Source organism: Microchirus variegatus (assembly GCF_963457635.1).
Source record: "Microchirus variegatus genome assembly, chromosome: 9".
Taxonomy (NCBI): domain Eukaryota; kingdom Metazoa; phylum Chordata; class Actinopteri; order Pleuronectiformes; family Soleidae; genus Microchirus; species Microchirus variegatus.
In genome coordinates, this window is record NC_139810.1 from 14,352,813 (window position 1) to 14,380,250 (window position 27,438).

General features: G+C 42.8%; 1 protein-coding gene across 1 annotated transcript; it reads right to left on the reverse strand.

Annotated features, from left to right (window-relative positions):
• On the reverse strand, window positions 1-27,286 carry spen (spen family transcriptional repressor; the record flags this gene model as incomplete). The annotated part of the gene is made up of 15 exons (XM_083895764.1): window positions 1-166; window positions 289-447; window positions 2,456-2,650; window positions 2,734-3,078; window positions 3,214-11,020; window positions 11,149-11,249; window positions 11,348-11,461; window positions 11,547-11,660; window positions 11,746-11,871; window positions 11,957-12,108; window positions 12,213-12,413; window positions 12,533-12,690; window positions 15,993-16,607; window positions 22,790-23,110; window positions 27,204-27,286. 15 exons carry the CDS (start codon window positions 27,284-27,286, stop codon window positions 35-37), a joined length of 10,623 nt encoding a protein of 3,540 aa, XP_083751890.1. The 3' UTR covers window positions 1-34.
• Between the last annotated feature and the right edge of the window lie 152 nt (window positions 27,287-27,438).

Genomic DNA, 27,438 nt, shown 5'->3' on the forward strand with positions numbered 1-27,438 from the left:
TTGGCTTTGTTGAAGAAAGCAAAAATGCAGGTAATTAAACAGAGGCGATGACAATCATGAGGTGAGGGGAAATGCTGGAGATGCTGTTGAGAAGATCTGGCGCCAGACGAGAAAGGTGGCTCTCAGAGAATTCACATGGTGGGAAAATCTGCACCACATAGGCTGGCTGTGAGTGGAAAGAGAAAATAATCATTAGAGTAAAAGAAAACCTTTTTTTTTTTTTTTTTTTAACATTCTGGTAAACAAGACACGATGAAAGAAGAGCAGGAAAAGCTCTGGTGGCCTGACCTGATTAGAGCCAGGGTTGGGTACATTGATGATTCCAGCTGCCAGTTTAGCTTGCAGGTAAGTGATAAAACCACTTTTCAAGGCTTGGGTTTGACTGAGGACGTCTTCTTGATCTCGACCACAGGGTAGAGCCAGCAGCAAACAGTAGTCATTCTCCACCTGTCATCAGTGATGTGTCTTAATTATTTAGGTAAACATAAAACACACCCCTAAAACAAAGCTGCTGAGTCGCATGTAAGCATTCACACACATTTGGGGGAGAAAGTTGCTGCTAATGCAGACCTAACATTTCACACAGCTGATACTTTGTCAGTGAGGTTAGCAGTCACTGCTATTATTCATCAAAAATGCATACAAACTAAAACAATTTTTGGCATTTACTGACTGCTGATGTGTCATGGAATGGTAAAGCTCAAACTAAAAGGGAATGAGCTGCTGATGAGCAGCTGTACGCCTGCAGATCATCAGCAAGCCAACCGACTCCTCTCTGTGTGCCTCTGCCTTTCACAGGCTTATGATACATGCAGCCAAAAACAGATTAGTTGCTCACAGAGTGGTGGTCAAATGCCACGCTTGCCTGACTTCTTCATTAAAATGACAATAGTTTGCTTTGCTGCCTAGAAACCTGTCCCCTGTAGTATTAAAACCTTTACCGTTTGTCACTATTTGTGTTAGAGATAGACCCATATGTTTTTTTCAGGATTATACAGATTATATCGGTAGGAGGTCAATAACTAATAATAATAGACATATAATAATATGTCTATTAAGCAGTTTTTCAGATTTGCAACATGTTAAAGGTTTTTTATTTAACTGAGACAATAGACATCTTTGTTTTAAAATTCTAAAAGTAAAATTTCAAAAAGTGCAGGAAGCTCCCAGGCTCAGCAGCATGTCTTATAAAGTTAAATGAAAACTTACAGGTAAATTATGTCATAAATCTAAAGCAACTGGCCATAAAATCCTCCTTATATGTCACAGAGGACCAGGAATAATGTTCCTATAACATACTGAACTCACCAACAACAACAGTACAGCCAAAATATTTGCATTAAATATGTATGTTTATGTTTTGAAATCATGTTTTGGCATGTGGCGCCACCTACCACCGTCTACCAATCATTGCAGTCAGTAGAGTCTTAGCTACCGAGCAACCACGGGTTGCCAGTTATGTCTCAGCTACAATGGAAATGAAACGAAACAAAACTTAAAAGACCTAAAGGACATACATTTGGACGCTGAGAGGAATTTCAAAAACGGATGCAGAATTGGCAACTCTTCTCCTAGACAGTTAAGTTAAGCTTGACTAACTAAGTTAGCATCATATATCGACTGTCGGAGTTCTATTTTGAACTGTTCCCTCGGTTTTGGAGGCCGCCGTCCTATAGCACTGAAGCGGGTATGGCAGCCGCCCCCCGGCGCCACGGGGCGGTTGTGGTTGTGGCTCTAGGCGGTTGTTCTGTTGGTGGCGGCGGCTGCGCGCTGCCATCCCTATGTCAATCCCTAGTCAACAGCTAACGTTACCATAAATTATAATACATCTTGATCTTTACTGGGAGAACAGAATTGTGTGTCTTAGAGCCACTCATTTATGATAAAACAGTCGCTATTTGCTTGTTGCTGAGGATATGCCAACCTCGACTCTGGAGGGGAGGGGAGGGGAGGGGTGGAGAGGGGTGGAGAGGGAGGCAGATATACTCGCAGTGTTTTGATTTTGAGTGTAGTAACCGTTTTTGGCAACATTGCTACAGATGGCGCCTTTAAATAAATATATAGTTACCTAAAGTGTTCTACATTAAATAAGGTTCTCCAAAATGTCAATACAACCGAAATGCTATTTTTACTTTCACTTATCTTTGTTTTAAGTTCAAACAAAACGAAAAGAGCGGGGATTTGCCAGGGTCAGCAGCATCTCTTATAAAGTCAACTGAAATTTTAAATAAAGAAATAAATAGATCTCTTATTGGCCGAATTATTATTATTTTTTATTTGTTTATATATCGGCGAATATCGGCCTGGCCAATAATGATAATCGGCCCAGCTGATAATCTGTCTATCCCTAATATGTGTCCCTGTGATGGACTGCCGACCTGTCCAGGGTGAACCCTGTATTTTATAGAAGACGCGTGAGTGAATGCTCAAAGGCGATCAATGCCAAAGTACTCACAGTCATTCTTCGCGCCACACTGTCCAACTGGGAAGCCTCAAGTCTCATTCTCTGGACAATACGGAGCAGAGCACCTCCCTCTGGAGGTGGCAGAGAGCGCTGCGCCAGCGTGGTGTTGCCAGACACAAAGTGCAACTGCACAGCAGCCTGATCGTTTTTCAGTGCCAACAGGCCTTGCCACACAATAGGATATTTCTGGGAAGAAGAAAAAAATATGATTGGTTTAGGTATTGTCTTTAAAAAATCTTCTGTGAATGCTGGTCTGTTTGTCTTCCTACCGTCAAAAGCTGCACCATGTCAACAGAACGGTGTCCTGAATGTTCCAGCTTCGCATTAGGCCGTGACTGCAGTGAACTTGATGGAGGTACTGCTGGCTGAGGTGTTGATAAGAAGGCTGGTGGGCCTTTCTGTAGAGACAGATCTGCCTTGTGAGTGAGACTCATGGGGGAAGTCATGGGAGACTGGTATGAAGGCGAAACTGTATCCCCTTGTATTCTAGAAATGTGGGAGATATCGGTCGAGGTAGCATGGTGAAGGTGAGAATTCTCGGGTTTCAAATCACTTCCTCCTCCATGTGCCTGAGACATTTTTCCCCTGTGACCCAGGTCAGGCTCTGGAAGGACCTGAATTAAAGAAAAAAAAGTACATAACGAATCAAGAGAGCTATATTTTGTATGAATATTAGTAAAACATGATGCTAATATACAGTAGTTGCACAAAGGTAGATAATTAAAGACAGTAAAAGCATATCAAGTGACCTGTGATGGTGTAATCCCCTTGTTAGCCAGACTGTGTCCTTGTGAAGGATGTCCTGGAAATTGAGATGGGAAGCCCCGCATGTCCCGATACACTGGAAAGGAACTGGCACCTCCTGGATGCATCAGCTGAACTCCATGAGGCAGAGGAGACCCAATGACTGGACTAGAAGAATGGACTCCCCGGATTCTACTTTCATTGGCAGGTGGATGTATCAGCTTTCCTTCGAGTGGTTTGAGTGACTCTTTTGTGGAAAGTTCAATGGCCTTCGCCACAATAGGACTCTTGGAATGTCCAGAGATGTTGCCTGTAGATATTCCAGTCTCCGATGAGCGTGACTGTCTTGCATCTACACTGGCCTGCTCTCCCAGTTGCTGGTGCATGAGGATGCGCTGGTGCATATCCCTGTACTGATCCATTCGTATGCTTGAGTGTAGCCCTCTGTGATCACTGTGAATCACCATAACATCAGACTGAAGTTGGGGCACAGATGGTCTATGGGTTTGATTAAAATGTCGGGTGTCTTCTTCTGATACACCACTGCAGCTGCTACCTGACAATGACCGCTGTGGACTTGAATGAGACTGTAGTACCATTTCACGGATAACATTAGGCTGCGGTGTGTTTGAGCGCTGCGCAGGTCCTGGGTGTGGGGAGGAAAGAGCGTCTCCTCTCCTTCCATAGTTCATTACAGAAATTGGAGGGGTGTTCATCCTGGCTTCATGACTCATTGACTGTGTGACACTGTGAGGTTGAATTATAACAGAGGACTTTTCTGAGTGTTGATGATGCATGCTAGAATGATATGTAGATATTGGTTGCATGCTATGACCCAGAACAACAGACGTTCCAATAGGAGAACCACTCGGAGGACAGGCTTTGGCAAAGGGGGAAGAAGAGTGAACAGCTGTTCGAGGAGACTGAGGTTCTTGCTTAAGATGTAGAGCTGACCGGTCAGATTGTCCACCTGGACTTGGGCTCATGCGAGTTCCAGACAGTGATGGATGATGTGGACTCATGACTGGACTGAGATTAGACTGCTGAACAGCTTTGCCAATGTCCATCTTTTTCGATAGAGATTCTGTCCCCAGTCCTCTCTTGCTGTGTTGCTGTTGTATCACTGCTTGGTTGTACATCAAAACTTGAGGAGAACTAACTGGCTGCTGGAACATTTTCACCACACCACCCTGGGACGATGTGTGGTATGGAGATTCAGATTTGTCATAGCTAAAACTCTCTTGTTTAGCACTGGAAATAACAGGCTGAGCATTGTAGGACTTACCAGTCAAGAGGACTCCTGTGTGCCCATATGCTGATGCAACTGGAGCTACTTTAGGACTAGGAGACTGGGATGATGTGATGACTGGCTCTTGTTTTATCTGAGATTTGGACACAGATTGCTGAAACTCTATATCGCCAGCACTAGCTTGAGGGATTTGACTAATTTTGGCTCTCATTCTGTGGGGCCCCTCAGTTTTCTGACCTGAATAACTCAGAACAACAACACCCTCTGATGTATTCATCCTTAGGCCTTGACTGGAGCCTGTATTGTAGGGTGTGGTCTCAACAACAGAGCGCCCTCTGGTTCCATCCTCAACTATATCCATGCCATGGTAGCGATTATTCTCATTGGAATTTGATCTAAATTTCTGCTTGGGAATAGTTAGGCCAATACTTCTGTTGCTTAGGGAAATCCGTGGGGTTTCCTCTGTATCATAGGGCATTGGAATTCGACTTATTACTGAGGTAGCAGGAGAAATGACTGTATGCTGCGTCTTCTCCCCACAGTTCTGCTGGGACTCTGTTAGAGGATATGGTTTGCGGTGTATGGGCTGGATGGGGAAAGGTGGTCTCTCTACTGGATGCAACTGTCTTGAATTTACTGTATCAGAGCGAATTTCATTCTCTGACATCCGTAAAGGATCTGACAGGACAGATGTCACAATCGTTGTAGGTATAGAATTGCTATTTGATGCAGACACATATTTGGGTTCCATTAAAATTTTCCTTAAAGTACTTGCACTTGGGTCAATATCTGAAGCCTTGGTGTCGGGGGGCATTGGTGGATTTGTTGAAGGGGTTCCTCCAAGTGTAGTCGGTGTTGGTACAGTGGGAGTAACCACTGTAACATGACACGAAGGTGCAACATAGATTCTACTTTCTTCAGATCTCTGAGGCCAATCAGGTGAAAGTGGCATTTTGGCTGGCCGCAGCAGAGGTACACTGAATTGGGATACAGCCTGTGGGCGTGCATGAGTGGGGGTAGATGGTTCTGCTGCTCGATTGTGGTTTTTAAAACTAGAGATGTTGCTTGTGCCTGAATGGAAGGCAGATTCTTTGGGTACAGGTTGCTCAACGTCTGGCTGTTCTGCCTCTTTCGGTGTGTCTACAGTTATAGCACTTGTAACATCACGTCGACACGTTGCAACAGCGGTGACGACAGAGGCTGCTACAGATACCCCAGCTGCAACCGTGACTGCTTTTGAATTAATGGTTTCTGGGTCTTCTGGAATCGACTCGGGTAGCTTGACTGGAGAGGGCTCTGGTTGGGAAATTCCTTCAGCAATATCGCCTTTCTTGTTAGGTCCACCTTTACGACTTCTCGACTTCTTTGGGGTCTTAGCTCTAACTTTTCCTGTTTTCTTGGGTGTTTCAAGAAGTGGGGGGACTTCAGTTTCTTTAACGCCTGTTGCTTTTGGGCTGGGTGTTAGGGGACCATCATCTGAATCTGCTGCAAGGATACTGTTGATCACCATGTGTGTTTCAGGTTCCATAATCTCATTAGATGAGGATGAGGATATCAAAGAATCAGGGGTAGGAACAATAGCAGTGTATGTAGGAGGAGCTGTGAACCCATCAGTATCTCCACTAAGTTCTTCTGCTGTAATGGAATCAATAGCAGCTGCAAGTTCAGTTTCACTTGCAGGATTAGCTCGTTTTTCCTCCTCAACCTCACCTTCTGGCTCCACTATAACAGGAGGCAATACAACGGGTGGATCTGTTGGTGGTTCCTTATATGGCCGAGGAGGTTGCTCAACTGTAAGTTTGGCAATATTTTCCACTGCCTGCTCTAATTCCATCTGTCGTGCTAAGAGAGTAGCTGGATCAGCAGGAGGTTCGGGTTCTAATAGTGTGTCTTCATTTTCCTCTGTATCATGCTCTTGTGATTCTTTTGTGAAGTCAATTACCTTTGTTTCCTCATTCTCTTGTACCACTGTCTTGGTTTTAGCGATAGGAGGAGTTTCAAATGACTCAGGCGCCTTGTCCTCTGCACGAAGTAAACCTTTTACATCATCAACACTCACACGGATCTCAAGATTTTTCAAACTGTGTGACATATCTTCGGTGACCTGCTTGATATTCCTTTTCAACCTTGGAGTTTTCATTTTAACACTCTTTTCTGGCCGTCTTCTCTCAGAAGAGCTTGTGTCTATCTTTTCATCGTCAGTAGATTTCTTTCCATCCGAATCTTTTAAATCTTTTTCCTTCCTGTGCACTGGTGGACTTGTGTTTTCTGTTAATTCCGGTAACATTATGAACAGGTCTGGTTCAGTTTTAGGCTGGAGGTCTGAGTCATCATGACTTTCCACATCGGTTTGGTCGGCCAACACTGTAGTGCTACCAGGCTGTTTATCTATCCTATTTCCTTTCTTATTAGCTGGAGCAGATAAAGTCAGGTGTGATGACTGCATTTTCTGAGTGCGTGGTGAACGCCATCCTTCAGAAGCTTTAACCACCTCTATAGCGCTTGAGGTGTCTTTAACCTCTGCATCATCTTCCATCATTTTCTGCAGATCCCCTTTTGCTGGTGATGAATCATCACCTCGTTTGATGCCTCTCTTAGGTGGACGCCCTCGCCTAGCGTTGGTGGCTGGAACTTGAACATCTTGCTGTGTTGGATCCTTGTCAGTGCCACGTTTGCGCATGGAGCGTGATGACTCAACTACCTCTTTTCCTGCTTGTTCATCTTCATGTAACGTGGCATAAACTGATCTTACATTCCTACGACGTGTCCTCCCATGAATCAAACTTGACTCAAGGCTTTGTTCAGAGTCTGAAGCATGAATTGGTGATTTGGATGTGGTTTTAGACTCAAACGATGTCTTTGGTGCTTCTGCACGAGGAGATGAGGCCCTTTTGAGTTTCTCTCTGTCAATCCGTTCACTCTTGCGTGTTGCAGGTTTCTCAGTGGCAACATTTTGGGAAGGCTGTGTGCTTCGCAATACTGATAGTGGTTTTGCCCTTTTACTCTTGGGCTGTCTGCGGTTTGGTATTGGTTTTATTTCAGCCTCTAGTTCTGGCATGCATGCCTCACTATCTGTCTCAGTCTTCTGAGATTCCTCAAAGTGTTTGGTTTCCTCATTTTCTATTTTAGGTTGTGTCTCAATTTCAGATATGACTTCAATCTTTGGATAGTCGGAGTAATTTAACTGTCCACTTTCTCTTTCAAACACACTCAGGGAACCACCAGGAGTTGGGGGCTTCTCTCCCACAGGGAGATTATGTTCCATTGTCAAACTGCCACAATTTTTTAGTTTAGGTTCATTCAACTCTGATTTTATTTCCTTTTCTGGTTCTGAAACAGTAAGTGGAGAGATTACTGTTAGCGTAGGAGCAACAAGTGTGATGTCTTCCATGGGAAGAGGATGAGGTGGAGAGACATCAAGAATTGGCACCGCTTTTTCTTCTTTGACAATTATCACAGGTTGATCAGAAGATGGAGAAATTAAGTCCCTCTTGTCTTGTGACATTTCTTTGGGGGAAGGAACAAAAGGTGAAACAGACAACATTAAAGGGGGGCTGTCTGATATGTCATCAACCTTTAGTACTGGATCAGATTCCCTATCAGACTGCTCACCCTCACAATTCTGTACAGGATCTCTTTTAAGCTCTGCTACTACTGAATCATTCTCATGATCAGGTGTGGGATGGTCCTTGTCCTTTTGTAGCTGAAGCTCCAAAAACCGACTGTGGAAAAGCACAGTGGGTTCTTGTGGAATGTCACCTCCCCCAGATTCAGCCGGTGGCTCAGTAGCCCCTGGCTTACCAAAAGGCCTAACAATTCGAGTCTCTAAATCTTGGTCTTTACGTCCAAGATGCTGCAAACGTCGAGAATCTTGCTCAAAGATTGAACTGTGCAGGAAGCGAGAGGCAAACAGTTCCTGGCACTCTTGGTCTTGTGGTTTAAGTTCCTCCTTTTTATCGTGCAGCTTTTCCACAGAATCAGTGCGTATCTTCTTCTTTTTCATATACCAAGAAGGAATAGGCCGAGGTGCTAACTCTACTTTGTCTTTATCTGAACAGCTGTGGGAGGTGGGAAAGCGTGAGGGAAGAAATGACCAATTATCTTCCCTGGAAGAATACAGCGTCTTGGCTCTCTCAAGGAGTGCTTTTGTATCAGGAGTTATAGTTTTGTCCAATGCAAAAGAATAAAACTTATTCTTTTCCAAGGAGCCTGACAGTTTCAGGTCTGTCATTCTCTCATCACGTTCCCTGAGGATGTAAGACAAGGAGCTATTGGACCTGTGTTTGTTTTCCACATCATCATCTGAATCAGACTGCACTTCACCAGGTTCTAAGTCCTGTCCAGGGCGTTTGCGGATACTTTCTCGTTTTACAATGTCGCTTGGAAAAGTCATTTCCATTCTTAATGTATCCGACTTGATTCTTCTTTCCCAACGATGCATAAACTCCTCATCACATCCAAGCAAGGTTGCCTTGAGTTTTGGGAGCTCAGTGTCACAGGACTGAAAACGCCTGCCCATCAAGCCCAAGCTGTGTTTTATTGATTCAGTGGGTGGAAATTTGTCATCTGCTGTTGGGGAGGATTTTCTTTCTTTCTTATTAAGTGACACCGAATTTGGGGCTGTTTCATCAGGCTCATTTGCAGGTAAATGCCCAGTCCCCATTGAGGATGTCATACTTTGATAAATAACTTCATTCAACTTTTGCGAACTTGAAAAGTTCCGCTCACTTTTTGCAGTCATAATTTCAACGTCACAATTCTCCATTTTCTTCCGTATACAGGAAGGTAGGTCGTTGGACAATTCCTGAGTTGGTTTTCCAACATCATGTATGACGTAATCCTTTTCAAAGTCATGAGTCTCATTATTTGGGGGAGTTTCAGACTTGATTTCATCAGGTTCGCCTAGCTTGGGTTGGAGCCACTGACTCTGTTCAATTGGATTTGTGCAAATATCAGTCTGCTCAATGTGCACAAAGTGTTCGTCTCCATCATCAGAGTCTCTGGACTTCCCTCTCCCTGGTTCATTTTCAAACAAGCCTCGTTTCTGTTGTTCTCTTAATTGATCCAAATCCAGACTGCTGCCATCGGATATCTTTGCGAGACTTAAGCTGTTTTCACTTTTTGAGCCCACTAAATCCATTTTTGGAGAGGCAGAATCCAACAATTGGTCTGCAGAATCTTCAGAGAGCTCAGCTAACCTTGACTGTCGCTCCAAAGAAAGGCCTCCAGCGTTGCTTTCACAGTCTTGTGCATCTTTAGGGCTGTTAACTGTGACCACCCGTATACATTTATCCTTGTGGTGTTCCTTTTTATGCATCCCTTTTATCAGAATGTTCTTATCCAAATATGGCTCTTTGGCATTGTTCCACAGTTTATGATATCCAGGTCTGCCAAAGTCATCCTCACTAGTTCTCTTTTGTCGATCAGTTTTACCAGAATCTTCAAAGCGCCTTTTCCTTGCAGCTAAACGGTCAATATCCACGGAAATACTGTTATCAGATCCCATTTCAGATTTTCCATGTTTTCTAGATTTTATTTTAGCATCCTTGTCAATAACCTCCACTAAGCTGTGCATAATTTTGTCTCTGGGCACCTTTCCATGTTTAGAGGTGTCACCTTTTGATGGCTCTGAGCGGAATGGAGGACTCCTCTGGTCAGCTGAAGGTGATGCCAATCTAGGACTGTCATTACCACTCCTCTGATTTAGTTTTTCTTGGACAGCGTGACCAATTAATTTTCCTTCTTTTTCTTTGACACGTGTTAATTGCACAACACAAGGCAGAAGGTCTAACCTTCCTTTACTTGAGCTTTCTTTTGTAATCTTACTCGCTTTACTTCGTAGAACAGACTCAGGGCTCACATCTCTTTCAGTCTCAGGTTCAGTCTCACATACTTGGATAATAGGTGATGTGACTTTGAGCTTCTTAACCCTCTGTTTTTCACTTTTGTCCTTGTCCCCTCGATCCTTACATGCAGCCCGCTTCTCCTTATCCACCAAATTCCCTCTTTCAAAATCAAAAAGTCGATCCTTCTCAAGTTTGTCAGATTTAGTATACCTTTCAGAGCGAGTTTTTTCAAGTTTTTCAAATCTGGGTGGAGAGATTGAACTGCAGCTACCACTTCTATCAGAAGATCGACAACGAATACGCCGGTCTGAATCACTTAGTATCCTCTCAGAGAGTGCGGGAGATGCAGTGGGGCTAGCAGGACGGCGGGTGGCAATGTGAGATGGGCTTTGACTTCGCTCAATGGTCCTTCTACCATGATCCCGTCCACGATCCGTTTCAAATCGCTCCCTCTCTCTTTCCCGTTCCCGTTGCAGATAGCTGTATTTGCGAATGTCCTGCTCATAAGGGTCAGCTCTGTATTCCCGATATTCCCGTGGATCTTCAAAGTATTGTGGATCAAAGTAATCTCCCTGATATGGGTCCCATTCAGCGTAGAACTCCCGACCTCTAGCAGTGTATTTTCGACGTGGATCTTCAGTAAATGTTCCTGGTGTTCGTACATTTTCATAATATTGTCTTTCTGTTTGAAATTCATATTGAGTTCGTCGGTCTTCCCTGAAAGGTAAAATAAAACCAAAACAGCAAGGTGTGAATTCATCATACTTTGGAATCAGTATTTTTGTTTTAATATTAAGGCAGGATCAAGGTGAAATATGATTATTCCTTAAGCAATCTACACAAACCTTCTTTCCGAGAGAATGTCATAAAAGTCTCGAATATCCTGGCCAGATGACTGCATTGAACGGTAGAAAGCCATCTGACTTTCCTGATTGGCAAAGTCCACCTAAAAACAAATAAAAGAATGACAAGTTGCTCTCTTTTCACAGCATTTAAGGCAAAGAACAAATATTACAGAGCACAGTTAAGCAATGTCTCCCTTGCCTTGATTTTACTGCCTCCTATCTTCCAGCCCTTTGTGTCTTTGACAGCTGCTTGTGCACATTCAATGTTATTATACAAGATAAGGGCCATTCCTTTCATTCTGTCAAACACAACCTGTGGAGGAGAGAAAAAAACAGAGTTACCAGGTGCCAGAAATTAATCAATGGGCAATTTTAAGGGAGGAAAGAAGCAGACTTACCTTAACAACATGTCCGTATCGACAGAAATGGCGGGTAAGAAACTGCTCAGTTGTATTCGATGCTAATCCATCCAACCATACGCATGTCGTGGGCATACTCTTCCCAAAGCCCAGCTAAAAAAAGTAAAACTCAACAATGTCAACAATTTAAGCTAATTGCACTGAAGTATGCAGCAGTTTAAAATGAACTTATTTTAACCTTTAGTCTGTTGTTTCCAAGGTACTCGCCATCCATCTTCTTTATGGCCTTGCAGACACTGGCAATGTCACAGTATTGTAGAAATGCATACTGTGGGGCTCCGTTTACTTTCTTGATGTCAATATCCTGAGGAGAAAATGAAAACGTAAATATGTATGCGCAGCACGGAAACAATTCTCTGATTCTCAACCACTTCCCAATATTAACATACCACTATTTCTCCAAAGCGCTGGAAGATGTTAAGCAGGTCATGGTATGTGGTAGTCTTCTCCAGGTTTCCAATGAATAATGTCCGCGTGGCCTTTGGATGAAACTCGTCTATCCTCTCATCCAAGGGTCGAAACTCATTTTCACTTTCTGTCTCTGAAAAAGAATTACGACTTGTGACCTTGTGCACTTTCCCAATCATCACATTTTTTTGCTGTAGTAACATATACTGTTATACTGTATTTGAGATGTGAACTTGCCTGGTCCATTCCAGGCTGTGACCTCAATTTGCATGCCAAAAAAAAGCTTTCCCTTTGATGCTCCAAGGGCTTTCTCTTGGTCCTCTTGCTGGCGGAAAAATACAAGCCCATATCGTTCCTCTGAAGCGCCGTGGATTTGAACAGATGTGACTTTTCCATGTTTCTTAAATTCATGGAACAAACCATCCTTCAGGCTCGTATCTATTGTAAATGACAAATGTTTTCGTATTAAAAAAACGGAACAAACTATTTTCATTGGTATTTTACGGCAATATAGAATTGCAATGCACCAGTATTCTTGCAAACACCACATAACTAACCTGTGGAGCGTACGGGAAGATTTTGGACCTTTATACCAAAGCTTTTACGTGGTTCATCCTTGTCGAGGGAGGATAGAGGAAGTGCTGAGGGTGCAGGAACAGCAGCAGACTGCACTGAACGTGCCGGAGAGTCGTCACTCGAACTACTGCTGGAATCACTGTGGTGAATGGAAAACAGAGACAAAACTGTGAAGTTAGTAATATCCTTTTAATGTTTTATTACAGTGGCTGGTATACCTATGCAATACTTATGAACAAAGTCATTATATGTGATAATAATACTATACTGTAAACCAACTGAACCAAACTTGGTATTTTCTAGTAATATTTTGACATTATTCTTATTTTTTTGCTAACTATTCAGAGCCTTTGCTGTTGACTCATGTCCACCTGTGGTAAATTCAATTAGAAAGACACATTCAACAGTCTTTATATCAGAGTATATGATAGGAGCTGCAGAGCTCAGAGGCAGGTTGTGTTTAGGCATCGATCTGAGGGAAGCTATAAAAATTCCTCCATAATTAGTAAATGGAAGAAATGTGGGAGAAAAAAACAAAACAGGGTTCTTTCTAAAGTCGTCTGCCCAGACTGAGCAATCATGACAGAAGGGGGTAAGTCAGAAAAGTGACCAAGAGCCCCCTCACTCTGGCTGAGCTCCAGAGATGCTGTGTAGAGGTGGAAGAAACTTCAAGGAGAAACAACCATCACTGCAGCACTGCAGATGTGAGTGTTGAGGCAGAATGACCAAACAGAAACTGACCAAAGAACACGAAGAAACACATTGAGCCGATAAGCGTCAGTGAAGCACTGTGTCTGCACCTTCATGCTGTCACGGTGTTTGGTCTAAGTTAAGGTAAAGCTAAACAGGGTGAAAGAGATTTCCTCAATGATAACCTGGACCATAGCTCTCAGGACCTGAGACTGGACCAAAGGTTCACCTACCAACACGATAATGTCCACAGCACACGCCCAAGATAACAGCAAGTGTGTTTGGACACACTTGTGTGGATGTCCTTGAGTGGCCCACCAAGAGTCCTGACTTGAACCAAAACTAAATGTTTCCTTTTTTAATACATTTGCAGAATTAACAATAATTAATTACCTATTTTTTAAAAAGGCTGCAACCTAAAATGAGAAAAACAGTATTTTCTGAGAGCTCTGTAATGTATAGCAATGCATTAGCAACATGAAATGTGTCATTCTTCCATTTGAAAATGGCAAAACAGAGGAGATACTTGGAGGAGACAAACGCAGCCAATTTTCTCCTCCTCACTGCATATTAACGTGCTGCATCTGGTTATCAGCTTAAAAAGATGGAGCCGTCAGTGGAAAATCCATTGCTGCCGCGTGCACCCTTTTTTCGTCAAACCATTCCCATGCCTGTCTGAGCTTTCTAGGCCCTCTGCTGTTTGTTTCCCTCTCACTTTCTCCTCCTGCGCTCAGACGCTCCCGGAAGTGCTGCTGACGGAGCCTGGCCTGTGGGAGTGGGCAGGCAGCCAGCACTGGCCAGAAATTTCCAGTTCCAACTGGATCTCACGGAGGGGGGGAGCCATTACCCATACAGAGAGGTAGGCAGTGAGAAAAATAGAGCAGCCGTCGTCTATTGAATTTCCCCCCCGCAGCACTACCTCGTGAAGCCACATGTGTCGCTGCATGTCGACCACAGCTGTGGACTTTGTCCAAAGGTGAGGCCGTAAAACAAAATACAAACAAGTGCACACGGTGCTTAAATTATCCCAGGGAGAGAAATGGCTATGTTTTGTATGTATGTTATGCATATATTTGATTTTCCCAAACTGGTAACTGTTGATTCCACTGCTGCAAGTATGCCACCAATCATTCAAATACTATAACCTATAATCTAATAAATAAAATAAATAAACCAATAATAAAATAACTTTAAAATAAATCATCATAATAATAAATCACCATAACACAACAGTGCACAAAAAGCAACAGAGCTGCCATCACATGTATAAAAATGTCATTTAGTGCTAAGACCAGAATTAACACACAGCCATCTTAATTATTTCCATGGTTTGTGGAGAGTGTGTGAGCAGCAACAACAACAGTAATAATAAAATGATTGAAATCAAATCCTAATAAGACCAAATGTGTTTAATTACAGCAGCTACGTTCCACAATGATCATTTTACAGGCTTTAAAATCAAAAATCACAGAGAATACAAATGTGTGTTTAGAGAGGTTCACTGACGAGCACGACCACATTCAGCTCTTCTATGACGACTCTTTTACATCTGAATACGATACAATGGAGAAAACTCGTGTTCAATGACGTCATCCTTTAAGGAGGTGCCTCTGCCCATATATGGCTTGCTTTAAATTCTCAAGATTCATGTAGGCAAAGAAGAGATCAAAGCCAGGGTATTAGATTTCCCCCGTCATGGGGAGTCTTTCACAGCATGAACATGCAGATACTTGCATGCAATTGGTGTTGCCTGCAGGGCGGAGTATGGAAATATGTTCCAATTTTGAAAACAGAAAACCAAACCTCTTTGTTGCATATACACACTTTTACAAAATGGCAATGCTGCGTGCGTCATTTGCCCGAGTGATATTTGCATTCTGACATTTTGCAACAATATCATAAACCATTGCTTGTGCAAATATTGCGTAAGAAAGTGGTGAGAGTCCACTAAGCAGGGCTTGATATTAAACAAACACGGTGTTTAAGCTTGTTGATGAACTGGTGTACAGCTTCAGAATTCAAAAATGTCAGTATAGCCATAAATATACAATAAAAATTGTGTAATTACGTATTGTACGCTGGATAACAGATTGTTACCTCTGCCACAGCTTTTTAGATAGTCAGCAAGTGTTCCCATTGCAGTTTTTGTTGCGTTTAGTTGCTCAGTAACATTTGTTTATATACACATCTTTAGCAAATCTAGAAAGGTTCATTAAAATGATCTTAGAATATACGTATGTTATGAATAGAAGAGTAGCTATTAAGTATGTAGTGTATAAAAGCAATACACTAATCCCAGATGACATAGGGCAAATGTTGGAGAACAACCTGGCCTGGACACCTGTCCATCACAGTGTCAACACACAGAGACTAACAATTACTCTCACATTCACACCTCCAGTCAAGTTCAAGTCTTCAAGTAACCTCTGCAGGTAACTTCTGCACGTACACATGGGGAAAACCACCAAGCCCTCGGTCAAACTGGGATTCAACTCAGTGACCATCTTGCTGGGAGGCAACAGTGCCCAGGAATACACCTAAACCATAAAATGGACCTAATGAAAGAAGTTCCCATCATGCTCCACTGAATCCTGGACTCAGGCAGGAACCAGAATGGTATAATGAATGTTCTGAACTGGTTGAATGAACATTTGTAGCATTCAGTGTTCTCTGTCCAGCTCTCCTACAAGATAAGGATGCACAAAGCTCGGCAACATTCATGCACATGACAGGGAGATCAGCTCCACTCACCTGCCACTTGTACTGCTGCTGGTACTGCTGACCGAGTCTGAACTCGAGGAGCGGCTGCGAGAGCCAGACCCGCTGTGGGAGCGTGGAGGACGAGTAGCCTGACTTGCAAGTCTCTGAGGAGAGGGATTCCGCGAATGCGTCGAGTGCGGAGACCGGCTACGACTGTGGCGGTACGACCGCTCCCCGCGCCGGCCCCTGTCCTCACGGTAAAGATCCCTGTGAACAACACTGGCCAAAGTAAAGGGTTCCCTGGTACGAGACTCATATCGAGACTCGGGTGTCTCAAAGCGACACGGGCTCCTGCTGTGGGACCGGTAGAAGCCAACCCCGCTGGATGACGACCCTCCACTTCCTCCTGTTGTGGCCCCTGTTGAACCACTTGCTCCTGTGTTGCCAGCAACAGCACTAACGATAGTTCCAGCGACTCCTGACGACACCGTTGTACCACTTCCACTGGAGGTGCCAGACCCACTGCCTGCTGTGCTTAGAGTCCTCTCTCTTGCATCGCGATAATAGTCTGTTTCATAGTGCCGCTGGCGCTCGAAACTGCTACCAGGACGCTCGAGGTGTCCGTAAGCACTGTGATCGTATGTCCGCTCCCGACTTTCAGTAGTCCTACCAAACAGGAAGAGAGGACAACAGCACATTACACTTACATTAAGGACACTCGAGAAAGCTGCTAGCATAAGACAGAAGACAAACTAAATGTTAAGGTGTCTCTGGTGGGATAGTCTTAATGAGGAAGATGGGGCAATAGTTTTTTGGGAGAATAATAATTTTAAGACCCTAGAAGCCTACAAACAAGAGGATTTTAAACGATCGACCATTTGAGGTAACAGAGATTAATTGATGTTTCTGCCACCAAACCAAACACTGATTTTTTTTCAAAGAAATGCTAATTTCAGGCATTTCTATTAGATTTGAGAGATTCCAATGATGCGCTTAGCCAGGGTTTCCCAATCCTGGTCCTGGGGAGCCACTGTCCTGATTGTCCTGCTCAAACACACCTGATTCAAATGATCAGCTCGTCAGTAAGTAAGTAAGTATCAGCTGAAGCCTGATAACGACCCATTTATTTGAATCAGGTGTGTTGGAGCAGGGACACACTTCAAACTTGCAGGACAGTGGCTCAAGACCAGGAGTGAGAAACCCTGTTCTAAGCAGATTCTGTTGGAACTTCTTGTCTTTGGACGATTTGAATGTGCGGGAAGCATTTTCTCAACAGATTTCCAGGTTTAGGCATGTCATGCAACATGCTTTATAACAGCAAGGTACAAGTAAGTAAGTGAGTTATAAAAGTAAGCATTCAGAGATTAATAGAGTGAAAATCTACGGCTCATTTAGAGTTTGACGGCAGATATAACAGACTTGCACAAGGGCAACTTCAAATAAAATGAACTAACTCGAAAAACAAACACTTAGTAAACTGTCAAGTGATTCTCTTCATGTCTGTCCATCTGTTCATCTGGCAACTACTGTATGACAAAAGACACTTTTTGAGGCATTTAGTCTGTGAGGGTTTGTTGAGAAAGTTGACTTGTGACAAGCTTTTTGTTTGTGATGTTACACAATTTGACACCACTTGTTCTCCTGAAAAAAGGATTTAAAAAAGAAAAAAGAAAAGAGCACAACAAGATTCTCAAAGCGTCTTTTATGAAGACGCACATTAAAAACTGTGGGCTTAAGGACATTCTGTTCAGACTGGTGCAAAACTGAATAAAATAATCATTTAATTTGGGTTCATAACTACTGTGACATTAAAGCAGTCGTATTACTCAACTCCTCGTAATGAGCAGGACAGGACAGTAATTACCATTGTTTGAATTCATATCAAATTATCACCAGCAAATTGGCCATGATGTTTGAGCCCAGACATTTAACACAACCACGGTTACAAACCCTCATTACACTGGTAAATAATATCTGTATATTTGATTCTTTGCCGGGTTAAAAGTTCGGGGAATTCAAATGTTATATAAAATAATGAAGCTGCAACAAATATTGTATAATTAATGCATACCTTATGCATTTATGCTGGTGAAAGCACATCAGGATATGGGCAGTCTAATTAATAGAATGGTGGATGAAACCAATCAGCATCATCTTGTTGGACTAGTGCTATAATGTTCTTATCATGTAACTGTGACATTCTTGGTTTGAATCTGGGCACGGATTAAAGTCGCCTGGTACAGAAATGTGTCAGGTCCTCATCGCCTCCTCAAATACTTCCTCCACATGTTCGCGATCCAGTTTAAACGAAAAAGAATGTGAAAGAATGTCTCAAAGGCAGAGTGTGTCTCACAGACAGAATTTGTCAGAAAACACCTTTAACCAATTCCTTGGCATATCGCTCACAATCGTCCCTCGCTGATAAGTAACACAAGGAGTCAAATCATCAATCTGAGAAGTTCGTTTAGCCTTCATTCGTGTTAGGATGTGGGTTTTTTTTGGTCTGAATTGTGCTCACCACGGTGCTAAACTGTCTACGCCAACAAAGATCAGTAAGGACAAATCAAAGACATTTGCAACAAGAAGACATGTCTGAAACAGTTTATGTCACTGCAAAGACCTGGCAGCAGCTCTGGGTTAGTATTTTATTAATACAAGTGCAAATGAGGGCACAATGTGTTGTGCTCCGAGTCACAAGGGAATGTTTGTAATTAGTTATTTTAACATCGCACATTTTATACGCACTCTCTTTTGACATGAATTCATTTCTGTGAATTCTTTTAAAAACACACAGCATGGTGTCTTCTCTACAACATATCTATAAGAGGTTTTGGTTCAAAAGTCTGGTCGTGGTGTGATTCAAAGCAAACTGAGGATCCCAGTGTGCGGAAACCAAAACAGTGAAATCCGCAGCGTGCATTTTAATCAGAGCTGTGGAAGCCGACATGTGCCAGACCAGGTGCTGCTGACAAAGGGCTGCTGCCATTTCTCTCAAGATATACGACACAAGCCTCCTTCTCCGCATCACTGATGCCCTGTGCTAAGCTGAGAGGTGATAAATTACCTATAAAACAAATTCTGAAAATTCACTCTGCTGACCTTTGAAGGAAAAATGTTGCATGCGTTCAAGCTGACATTTTACTGCTAATCCACAAAATAAGACCGGCACTGCACTCATCATGAAGCTTTAGTCTTTGTAGCAAACAATGAAGGGTTTTACCTTTCACCTAACAACAACAATACATGCCGTTTTAACCTCGCAAAAATAGGTCTAGATTTAATGGCAGCTACCGACAGAATTTAATTGCAGGATCAATCACGGACAAAAGAAACCTGCATGCAACACAAACACAAAAACTCATGTGGATTTTAGGATAAACTGGTTTCGGAGACTGGGACTATGTCTTTGTTTCACGATACTGAAATTACAGCAAGTCAGGTCAGGTACAAATTCTGTTTCGGCTTATTAGATGTAATCATCTGTCTGCAGGATTCATGAATAACATCTATGGCACTGCGACGTCTGCTGTGAAATTGATGGATTACCTTGACCCCTAGATGCTCTCAAAAATGCTAATTTGGTGGCGCAGGCTCACTGCTCAATAGATAGCCTTCAATTTCTCTTAAGACAAAACAGCTTCTACATTATTCATGGGGCTTAAAAATAATTCAGTTAGACTTTTTTTCGGCTAAATTTCCATCAGTGTTTCATTATTAGTCTGCTCCGGTGCATGCTAAGCACATCAATGCATTTTGGGATTACGTGAACAGCATAATTATAAGGACGCATTCCAGCAGCATGCCAAAAAGTCGTCTTATGTGGAGACTCAGTCTTGTGGGGACAAAACATGTGTTTCAATTTAATTCAAAATTTCCCCGAGTGTTATGTGTGGTTTATTGTTGAAAATCTTTCCTCCATGCAAACGAACAGGCAGCTTAGCGGTGCAGCTGTGCAGCACCCTGTTGTCTTTGCAGCTGAAGCACAAAGCATGAAGCTCAGGCAGCGCCATGAATAAAAAGTCCCTCTCTCACACAGCGTGAAGCTTAACTCTGATTATTAAAATGGACTGTGGTATAGATTTTATTTTCTGATAAAATCTGGAATGCAAAATGTTTGCGTTTGATTAAATCCAGTAAATTTAACACCTGGCAAATCAAGGAAATCCATCAAAGTGATGCAGCAATCCTTTAAGCCCAGTGCTGGGATTAATCAGTTCTGCTCATTGATTTGTAACCGAAATTAAAATGGAAAGCCTCCAAAGTATAAATCATTAGGAAAAAATCTCCGACATCTGACAAATTTCTACTGTCTCATGGTAATTATCGTTTTATTGACCAACCCTAAAGGCAGCTGCGACATCCTGAGTACGAATCCAATGGTGGATGTTAGACATCTCTCTGCAGACGTATTCTCTGCCACCTACTCTGCTCCAATCTCTGAGACGGACATGCTTTCAGTCTGCACCCTGTGTCTGCTTTCACACTATTTCAGCGACACTATCCTGCAATAGATAAGTGACATTTTTTTTACAGCAACTGTGAAGCTGAAACAAAGAAAACTGGTGCTGGAACTAAAATTTATTTTTTGTTTAATGAATGAATCTTATTTTTGAAAGTTTTTTTTTTAAAAAAGGGAAACAAAGACCCTGGATTAATGTAAGCTTTGTATTTGAATTTCTTTTCTATTTTTTTAACTAATGTTTTAATGCACAGTGCATCCTCTCTGGCGTTTGTTGTTCCCACATTTCAATGCACATATTGTAAAAAAAATCTATGTATGTTAATTAATTCATCTTTGCACCACTCGGTCCTTATATTATGGTATGCCAATGTTTGCATATCTAAAAATAAATGTCTTTCTTTTTAATCACTCAACAACTGTAAAATGAATCTATTCATCAGGAGAAAAAGGGACAGAAGCTGAAGGTTGAGAGGAAGAGAGGGGAAAACAATAGGAAGAATAAAGGGAAATAATACAAGGTGAGGTAAAGATTTCTGCATTTAGACACACAGGCAGTAATAACAGTTTGTATTCCAGCTATGTTGGTTAGTGGGGGAAATGGAGAGAGACAGGGGTTCAAACTAGGGGGTTAGAGAGGACAGCTAATATTCGCAGGGCAGGACATACCAACCTTTTGAGAGAGTGGTAACTTGACCTATACTTCCAAATACAATCTAGGGAGACAGAACTTTGTGAGCAGAAAAACTGGGCAAAAATGTTGAGTGGAGGGGTAAAAAAAAAGAGAGAAAACGTAATCCTCATGTTCCGGGGCAGAGGACCGTGTTTAACAGATGAGCTGCTGGAGCGTCTGTTGTAATGAAAATTAACAAATGACAAAAAAAACTTGGTCTTTTACGGATCCAGGTCAGGGAAAAAGTCCACTTCAGTCTTTACATCCATCCAAAATATGTGGATTAAAAAATATGTATTAAAAAAAAATCACAGTAATGTTTAAGTCCAGTACGATAAACGTGTGATATCCAAGTGTCCTCTGTCATATGTCCTTCTGCTGTCGTGATTTCCCATCAGCAATAATGGAAGTGATGGAAAGATTAAGTCTTGGATCTTATTTTTTTTTGTGTCGTGATGCATCTTAATGGTAATCCAGTTGTTGTTGTTGTTTTTCACAGGATGGAGAAGATTCAGTTTTGAAGCTCTTGTACGCTCATGTCTCCAGTATGCAGTTCAAACTTGAATGTAGTTCATGGATGCAACTTGGTTCTCTAATTCTGTGCGATTGTATCCAAGGTTTACTTATAGTTCCACATTCAGAAACGACGAGATAATCCACAGTTGTTGAGGTTATCTCCCAACTGAAAGGACGACACTGTCAAGTCACAGTTTCCTGCATTCTTTTTTTTCCCCCCAACTGTACGATCCAAAGATAGTTGATATCTTGTCCCCAGCGAATCTCAGTCTATAAAAAAATAAAAAATAACTTCCACAAAAATAAGGCAGGAAAAAAAAAAGTCATTTGCTCACTTGTTTTGTGGACTCTACTGACTTTGATCACCAGCAGAGGTCTCCCAGCACTCACATTGTAAAGCCCTGCTCTCAGACATCCAAAATAAAACAAAAACCAAACAAAAGGAACAAAGTAACCCATACCTTTGTCTTGACAGCGTATCCTCGAGGTGTCTTGTCAGTGTTAATCCAACAGTGGGTAATAAAAATCCTGAGTAGGTTATCCACATGACTCCAGCCCACGAGAGAGGGAACACCTCACTGAGGTGAGCGTGATAAGTGAAAACCAAATTGGACTAATCCAAACAATGGTGTCTGATACATGTAATTTGTGCTCTGGGTTGTTTTATCATATGAGGAAAAAGGGTGATTTTAATCCATCAAGCAGGGCATGTAACTCCAGATTAGGGGAATCCCAAGGATGGCAGTTGGACCACTCTCTCTTTTTCTCTCAATCTCCCTCTCTTTTCTCTCTCTCTTTCTCTCTCCAGCTTTTCTCCAACAATCTCGAGAATATTTTAAACGATATCCAATCTCTGCCCCGCATTTTCCACAAATGATGCATCCACCTCACAAAGACGCTTAGCCGCTTACACTATTGACTATTTGTTTCAGTAACGGATACATGTAGCATAAGTAAGGAATCATCTCTTTTATGGAATATCTCGGTGTCTACCTGCGCGTATGAATCCAGGAGCACTGGCCACACTCCAAGGACTTTAGAGGGGGATCCCTATGAGATTTAACTCTTGAGCATGAACTTGTTTTCTCCTCATTAACCCCCAAACAAGTAAATGAATAGATGGTGGTAAGATGCTTGGAGGTAAGGTGTTTACCAGAAACCATGGTTCTCCCTGCCTTCAGAGAAACTTTGTCCACTTACCCGTCTAGTCTGCGTTCATAGCGTCCCTCTCTGCTGTGGAGCGACGTGGGGGGGACATATATGGCCCCCCCTGCCGCCCTTGTGAACCCTGATACATCCCGGCCACGAGAGCCTAAGGACAGGCTATCGTCCAGCCCCCTTGCGGCACTAGGAATTGTGCCTGGTTCATTGTAATCAGTGCGCAGGTCTCTGTCCCCCATCTTGTTGATAGCATTGTGAGCCTTCTGAGCACTTTTAATGTCCACAAAATCCACAAAGGCTGCGACTCCACCCTCTGAACCCCGCTTGGGCAAGACCTTGACACTCTCCACACGTCCATATCTGAAGAGAGCAAAGGGGAAAAACAGTGATCAGCAGAGTTTTAGCTATATCTATACGACTGGGTGATCACTTTTCATTTCTGCAATGAAAATCATGTCATTTCCTAAATCATGATACATTTTCAACTTGATTTGTACAGAATTCAGTGTGTGTGTGTGTGTGTGTGTGTGTGTGTGTGTGTGTGTTGTGTGTGTGTGTGTGTGTGTGTGTGTGTGTGTGTGTGTGTGTGTGTGTGTGTGTGTGTGTGTGTGTGTGTGTGTGTGTGTGTGTGTGTGTGTGTGTGTGTGTGTGTGTGTGTGTGTCAGAGAGAGAGAGAGGAGGGGTGGGAGGTAAGGTGGCTCGGCGGCTCCTATTTTCTGCTCTATGGTGCTTTCTTTCAAGGCAAGGTAACCCAGCAACTGGACTTGAATCCTCTGCATATGTTAATATATTTCCCAGTATTAACATGTTTTGTGGAGGAGGGCGCTCACATATGCACATATGGTTTTGGCTCAAAAAAAAGCAAACATGAGATTTGAGTATGATTAATAAAAAGACATACTGTTGCTTAATTTGATGCCCTGCATGTTTATGTGGCTCCTTCCGTTTGAATGTAAGGGAATAAAGGACATTTTGTGCAGCAGACAGTAAGTGGGTTTCCATCAGACTGTTTCTATGCATATTTTCAGTTTGTGCATGTTGTGGAGAGGGAAAAAAACTGATGATGATCACAGATGTTGAAGTAACCTTTGCGAGGATGAAAATGAAAGAAATTAAAAAATGTATATTAAAATATTGCATGGAATCTTTGGGCTTTAGGGAGGTGGAAAACGTCCCCATATCGATAAGACATGTGCAAAAACGTGGAAACAGATTAAGCGAATGAAGGACGACATTGAGAAACGTCACTCCATTGCCCACATTTCACTGTACAGAAGAAATGGTGGAAACGGCGGATGGAGAGGAGGTATGTGTGGTCTGATGGACAAACCACATTCCTTGAATCAGTGCACAGAGTAAATATTAATCGATGGAAAGCAGCCGTGAAACATGAATTAACAGCTACAGCACACTTTCTATTATGTCGTCATTGTGCCTTCTTATCCTTCTTCTCTGGTGACCCGGACTTTAAAGTTAGCACCAACTAAGACTTATCTTGGGGAACTAACTCCCACTATTTGCAATAAGGACCAGTGTGTGAGAATTAGTGACATCTAGTGGTGAGACTGCAGATAGTAACAAACAGAGGACTTCTCCGCTCACTGATCCATTATATCCATTATTAGGTCTCTGCACACCAGAGAGGACATCATTATTATTCGTTTGAGTCTTAAGCTTCCACTTAAAATGTGAGAAACCCACACTCTGACTGGTTTTTGCAGCTGTAGAAACACGGCAGCACAAGCAGGCAAGAGCCCTGCCTAAAGCACAAAGTGCTTATTCTAACGCTGTGTTCACAATAGACGTGATGTGAATTTTTCACATGGCTAGTTTACAGACAAAGTCAATGTGCAGTCATGGGTAGATGTAGATGTTTCTGCCATTGGCGATCCAACACTCTGCTCAAAATGAAGGGGGAAACGATCATTTATGACACCTGGAGATCTACGACACACTATGGACTCTATCCTTTGTGGAAATGTCTGCAAAAAAAAATACCGTAGTGTGTGGGTCCACAACACCTTAGGAGGCGGATTCAACTTCACTGCTAACTTCAGAAGCTCCGTATCTGCTTCCAGCCATACTTTGACATGACGAGCAGCTAATTCGACGACTTGCTAGCCCATATCTATGCTAGGCCAGGACTTTTGACCACACTCGACCATGGTTTCTTCTCTAAAGACGTTTCCACAAGCGATAGAGTGCAACAATGCATCTGATATTAGCCATGGTTGACGGTACTTCTCATACGGCCAACATACGCCGACTTCCAGAATGACGCAAATGCGCGAAAATGTACTAAAGTGATCCCACGGCATGAAAATTTGCATTTGTTGTGAACGCAGCATAAGTCTATGAAAACCAGACGATGTTTTTTTAGATGTAATTTCTGACAATAAACAGGACACACTGGACCTTTAACAGCATTGAGGGTTAGCACACATAAATGCACATTTTATTTTACTCAACTGGTCAAATGTTGCCATACATTTTCATGTAAACCATGCTAATATAACATAGCATCCTTTTTAACTTTGAACATGAAGTGATGAAGCTACAGGTTTTAAATGGATACGTTTTAAATAAAATAAAGATGACTAAGTGATGGGGAAAGCCTGTTGGGGATTATTAGTGAGCCTACTATCGTCTTCATGCTCTCACGGTCTCCCCCTCCAAAGAAAAGAGAGTATTTTCTGTCCCACAGAGACAGAGTAGAGTAAGGTGCCCATCATTTTATTTTCATGCCAGTTCCCAACACTGAACAGCCTTCGACGCCATTTTAGAAAAGCTGTTCACACACTGCTTACTCATTGTGCCGTCCCCCATCTTCAATGACTTCTATCACACGTCGGGGGCTGTCATGCACCTGCAGACTCCATCCACCTCTGGAGCTCAGACAGCGGGGCTGAACGTCACGGCTCCTCCGCTGTGTCCGTCACCATCCTCCGCTCTGTCTCTCCGCGACATAACGTTATTGTTCGCCTTACGTTTATTATGCTGCGTGATTTAAGACAAATGTGGACGCTCGTTTCGCCGTCTCACTTTAAAATAAAATAAAAAAAACCTCCACACGTTCTTATGTGGTGAGAGGGGTTATGCCTCCGTCGTTTACCGCTCTGTTAAACGGACATTTATGATTTATGTTGGTCATTTAGCAGCTTTTTACCCCGATATGTCGACGCCTGTATAGCTTTTTTTTAACGCAGCGTTGCTCATATGCTCACATGTAAAGGTGCATTAGTGTTTTTTAGCTGTCTCGTCTCCAACACACACACACACACACACACACACACACACGGATGAAGAAAGAGAGGCGGGCTGCTATTTCCTTGACAGCCACGACGAGAGGTGTGTGTGTGTGTGTGTGTGTGTGTGTGTGTGTGTGTGTGTGTGTGTGTGTGTGTGTGAGCGGGGACATGAATATCATTTTATTATTTATTTAGTCTCTCAGTGTGAGGAGGTGAAAGACAATTAAAAAAAATGATGTGTACACGTTGTCCTCGGTGTGTCTCAGCAGCCAAATACACAAATACATGAAAATGTGGAAGCGCGTGTGTGTGAGCTCGTGAGGGAGAATGCAGCGTGCATTTAATTTTATGTGTGTGTGTGTGTGTCACAAACAGCTCGACAGTGCTGCATTATGAGCGGGGACACACATCATCCACACAGTCAGTCCTGCTCAATCACAGCCCAGTCTGCTTCTGTCCTGCAGCGTGGACGGTGGTGTTGTATCTGTCCACTGTCCACGCACTTATGAGCACTTTTGTATTTTTATTTTTTTTTTTTAAATAAAAACCTGTAACAACTGCAACCGTGCATCCACACAAACAGACGCAGACAGACGGGCAGAGACGATCAGAGACTGATCACCACACTGTGACCTGGAGAAACACCGGGGTCGCTGGTTCCTGCTCAGACACAAGAAGCACAGTCGTGTGTGCGTGTGCCAAACAGATGCATGCTGCTCATGAGTTTGTTTACACTCTCTCTGCTTCTTCAGCTGCACACACACAATGTTATCCTTGAGTCTCGCCAGGTGGGAAAGGCTGAAAAGTTCGCCTAGTATTGGGGGTGGGTGGGTGGGTGGGGATACAATCAAAAGAAAGTAGGTAAAGGTGAAGTTATCACGGAGCCTAACAAGTTACAGGAATAGTGTCGAAATGGCCAAAGCATATGTGCGTTGTGCTGGAGGGCTTACAGCGTGTTTGCTCAGTGCTTTTCTCCAGTCCTTTTTTTGTAATGAATGTGAGCTCAGATGCAGCACAGTGTTGTTGCGTGTGACAGATCACAGATCACACTCGCATCACAGCTGCCAAACGGGACTTTGTTACGGGGGGGGGGACCTCCTGCTTCCTTCATCCACACTTCACTAAAATGTGACAACAGAGATGAGATGCTGCATGCACACACACACACACACACACACACACCTTCATTATGAGTGTTTACTCACCGCTTGAAGTGCTCAATGATTTTCTCCTCTCGTACATTTTCGGGTAAATTTCCCACCCATAAATGTCTGGTTTCCCGGACCATACTGTGAGCTCCTGCTGCCCGATCATACAGATGAGTTTGCTATGTCAGTTTCCTCCCGTGCAAAATAGACAAGGGTTGCAAAGCAAAAGCCCGAGCGACGAGGTAAAAAAAAAAAAAAAACAACACACACACACACTCACACATCACACACA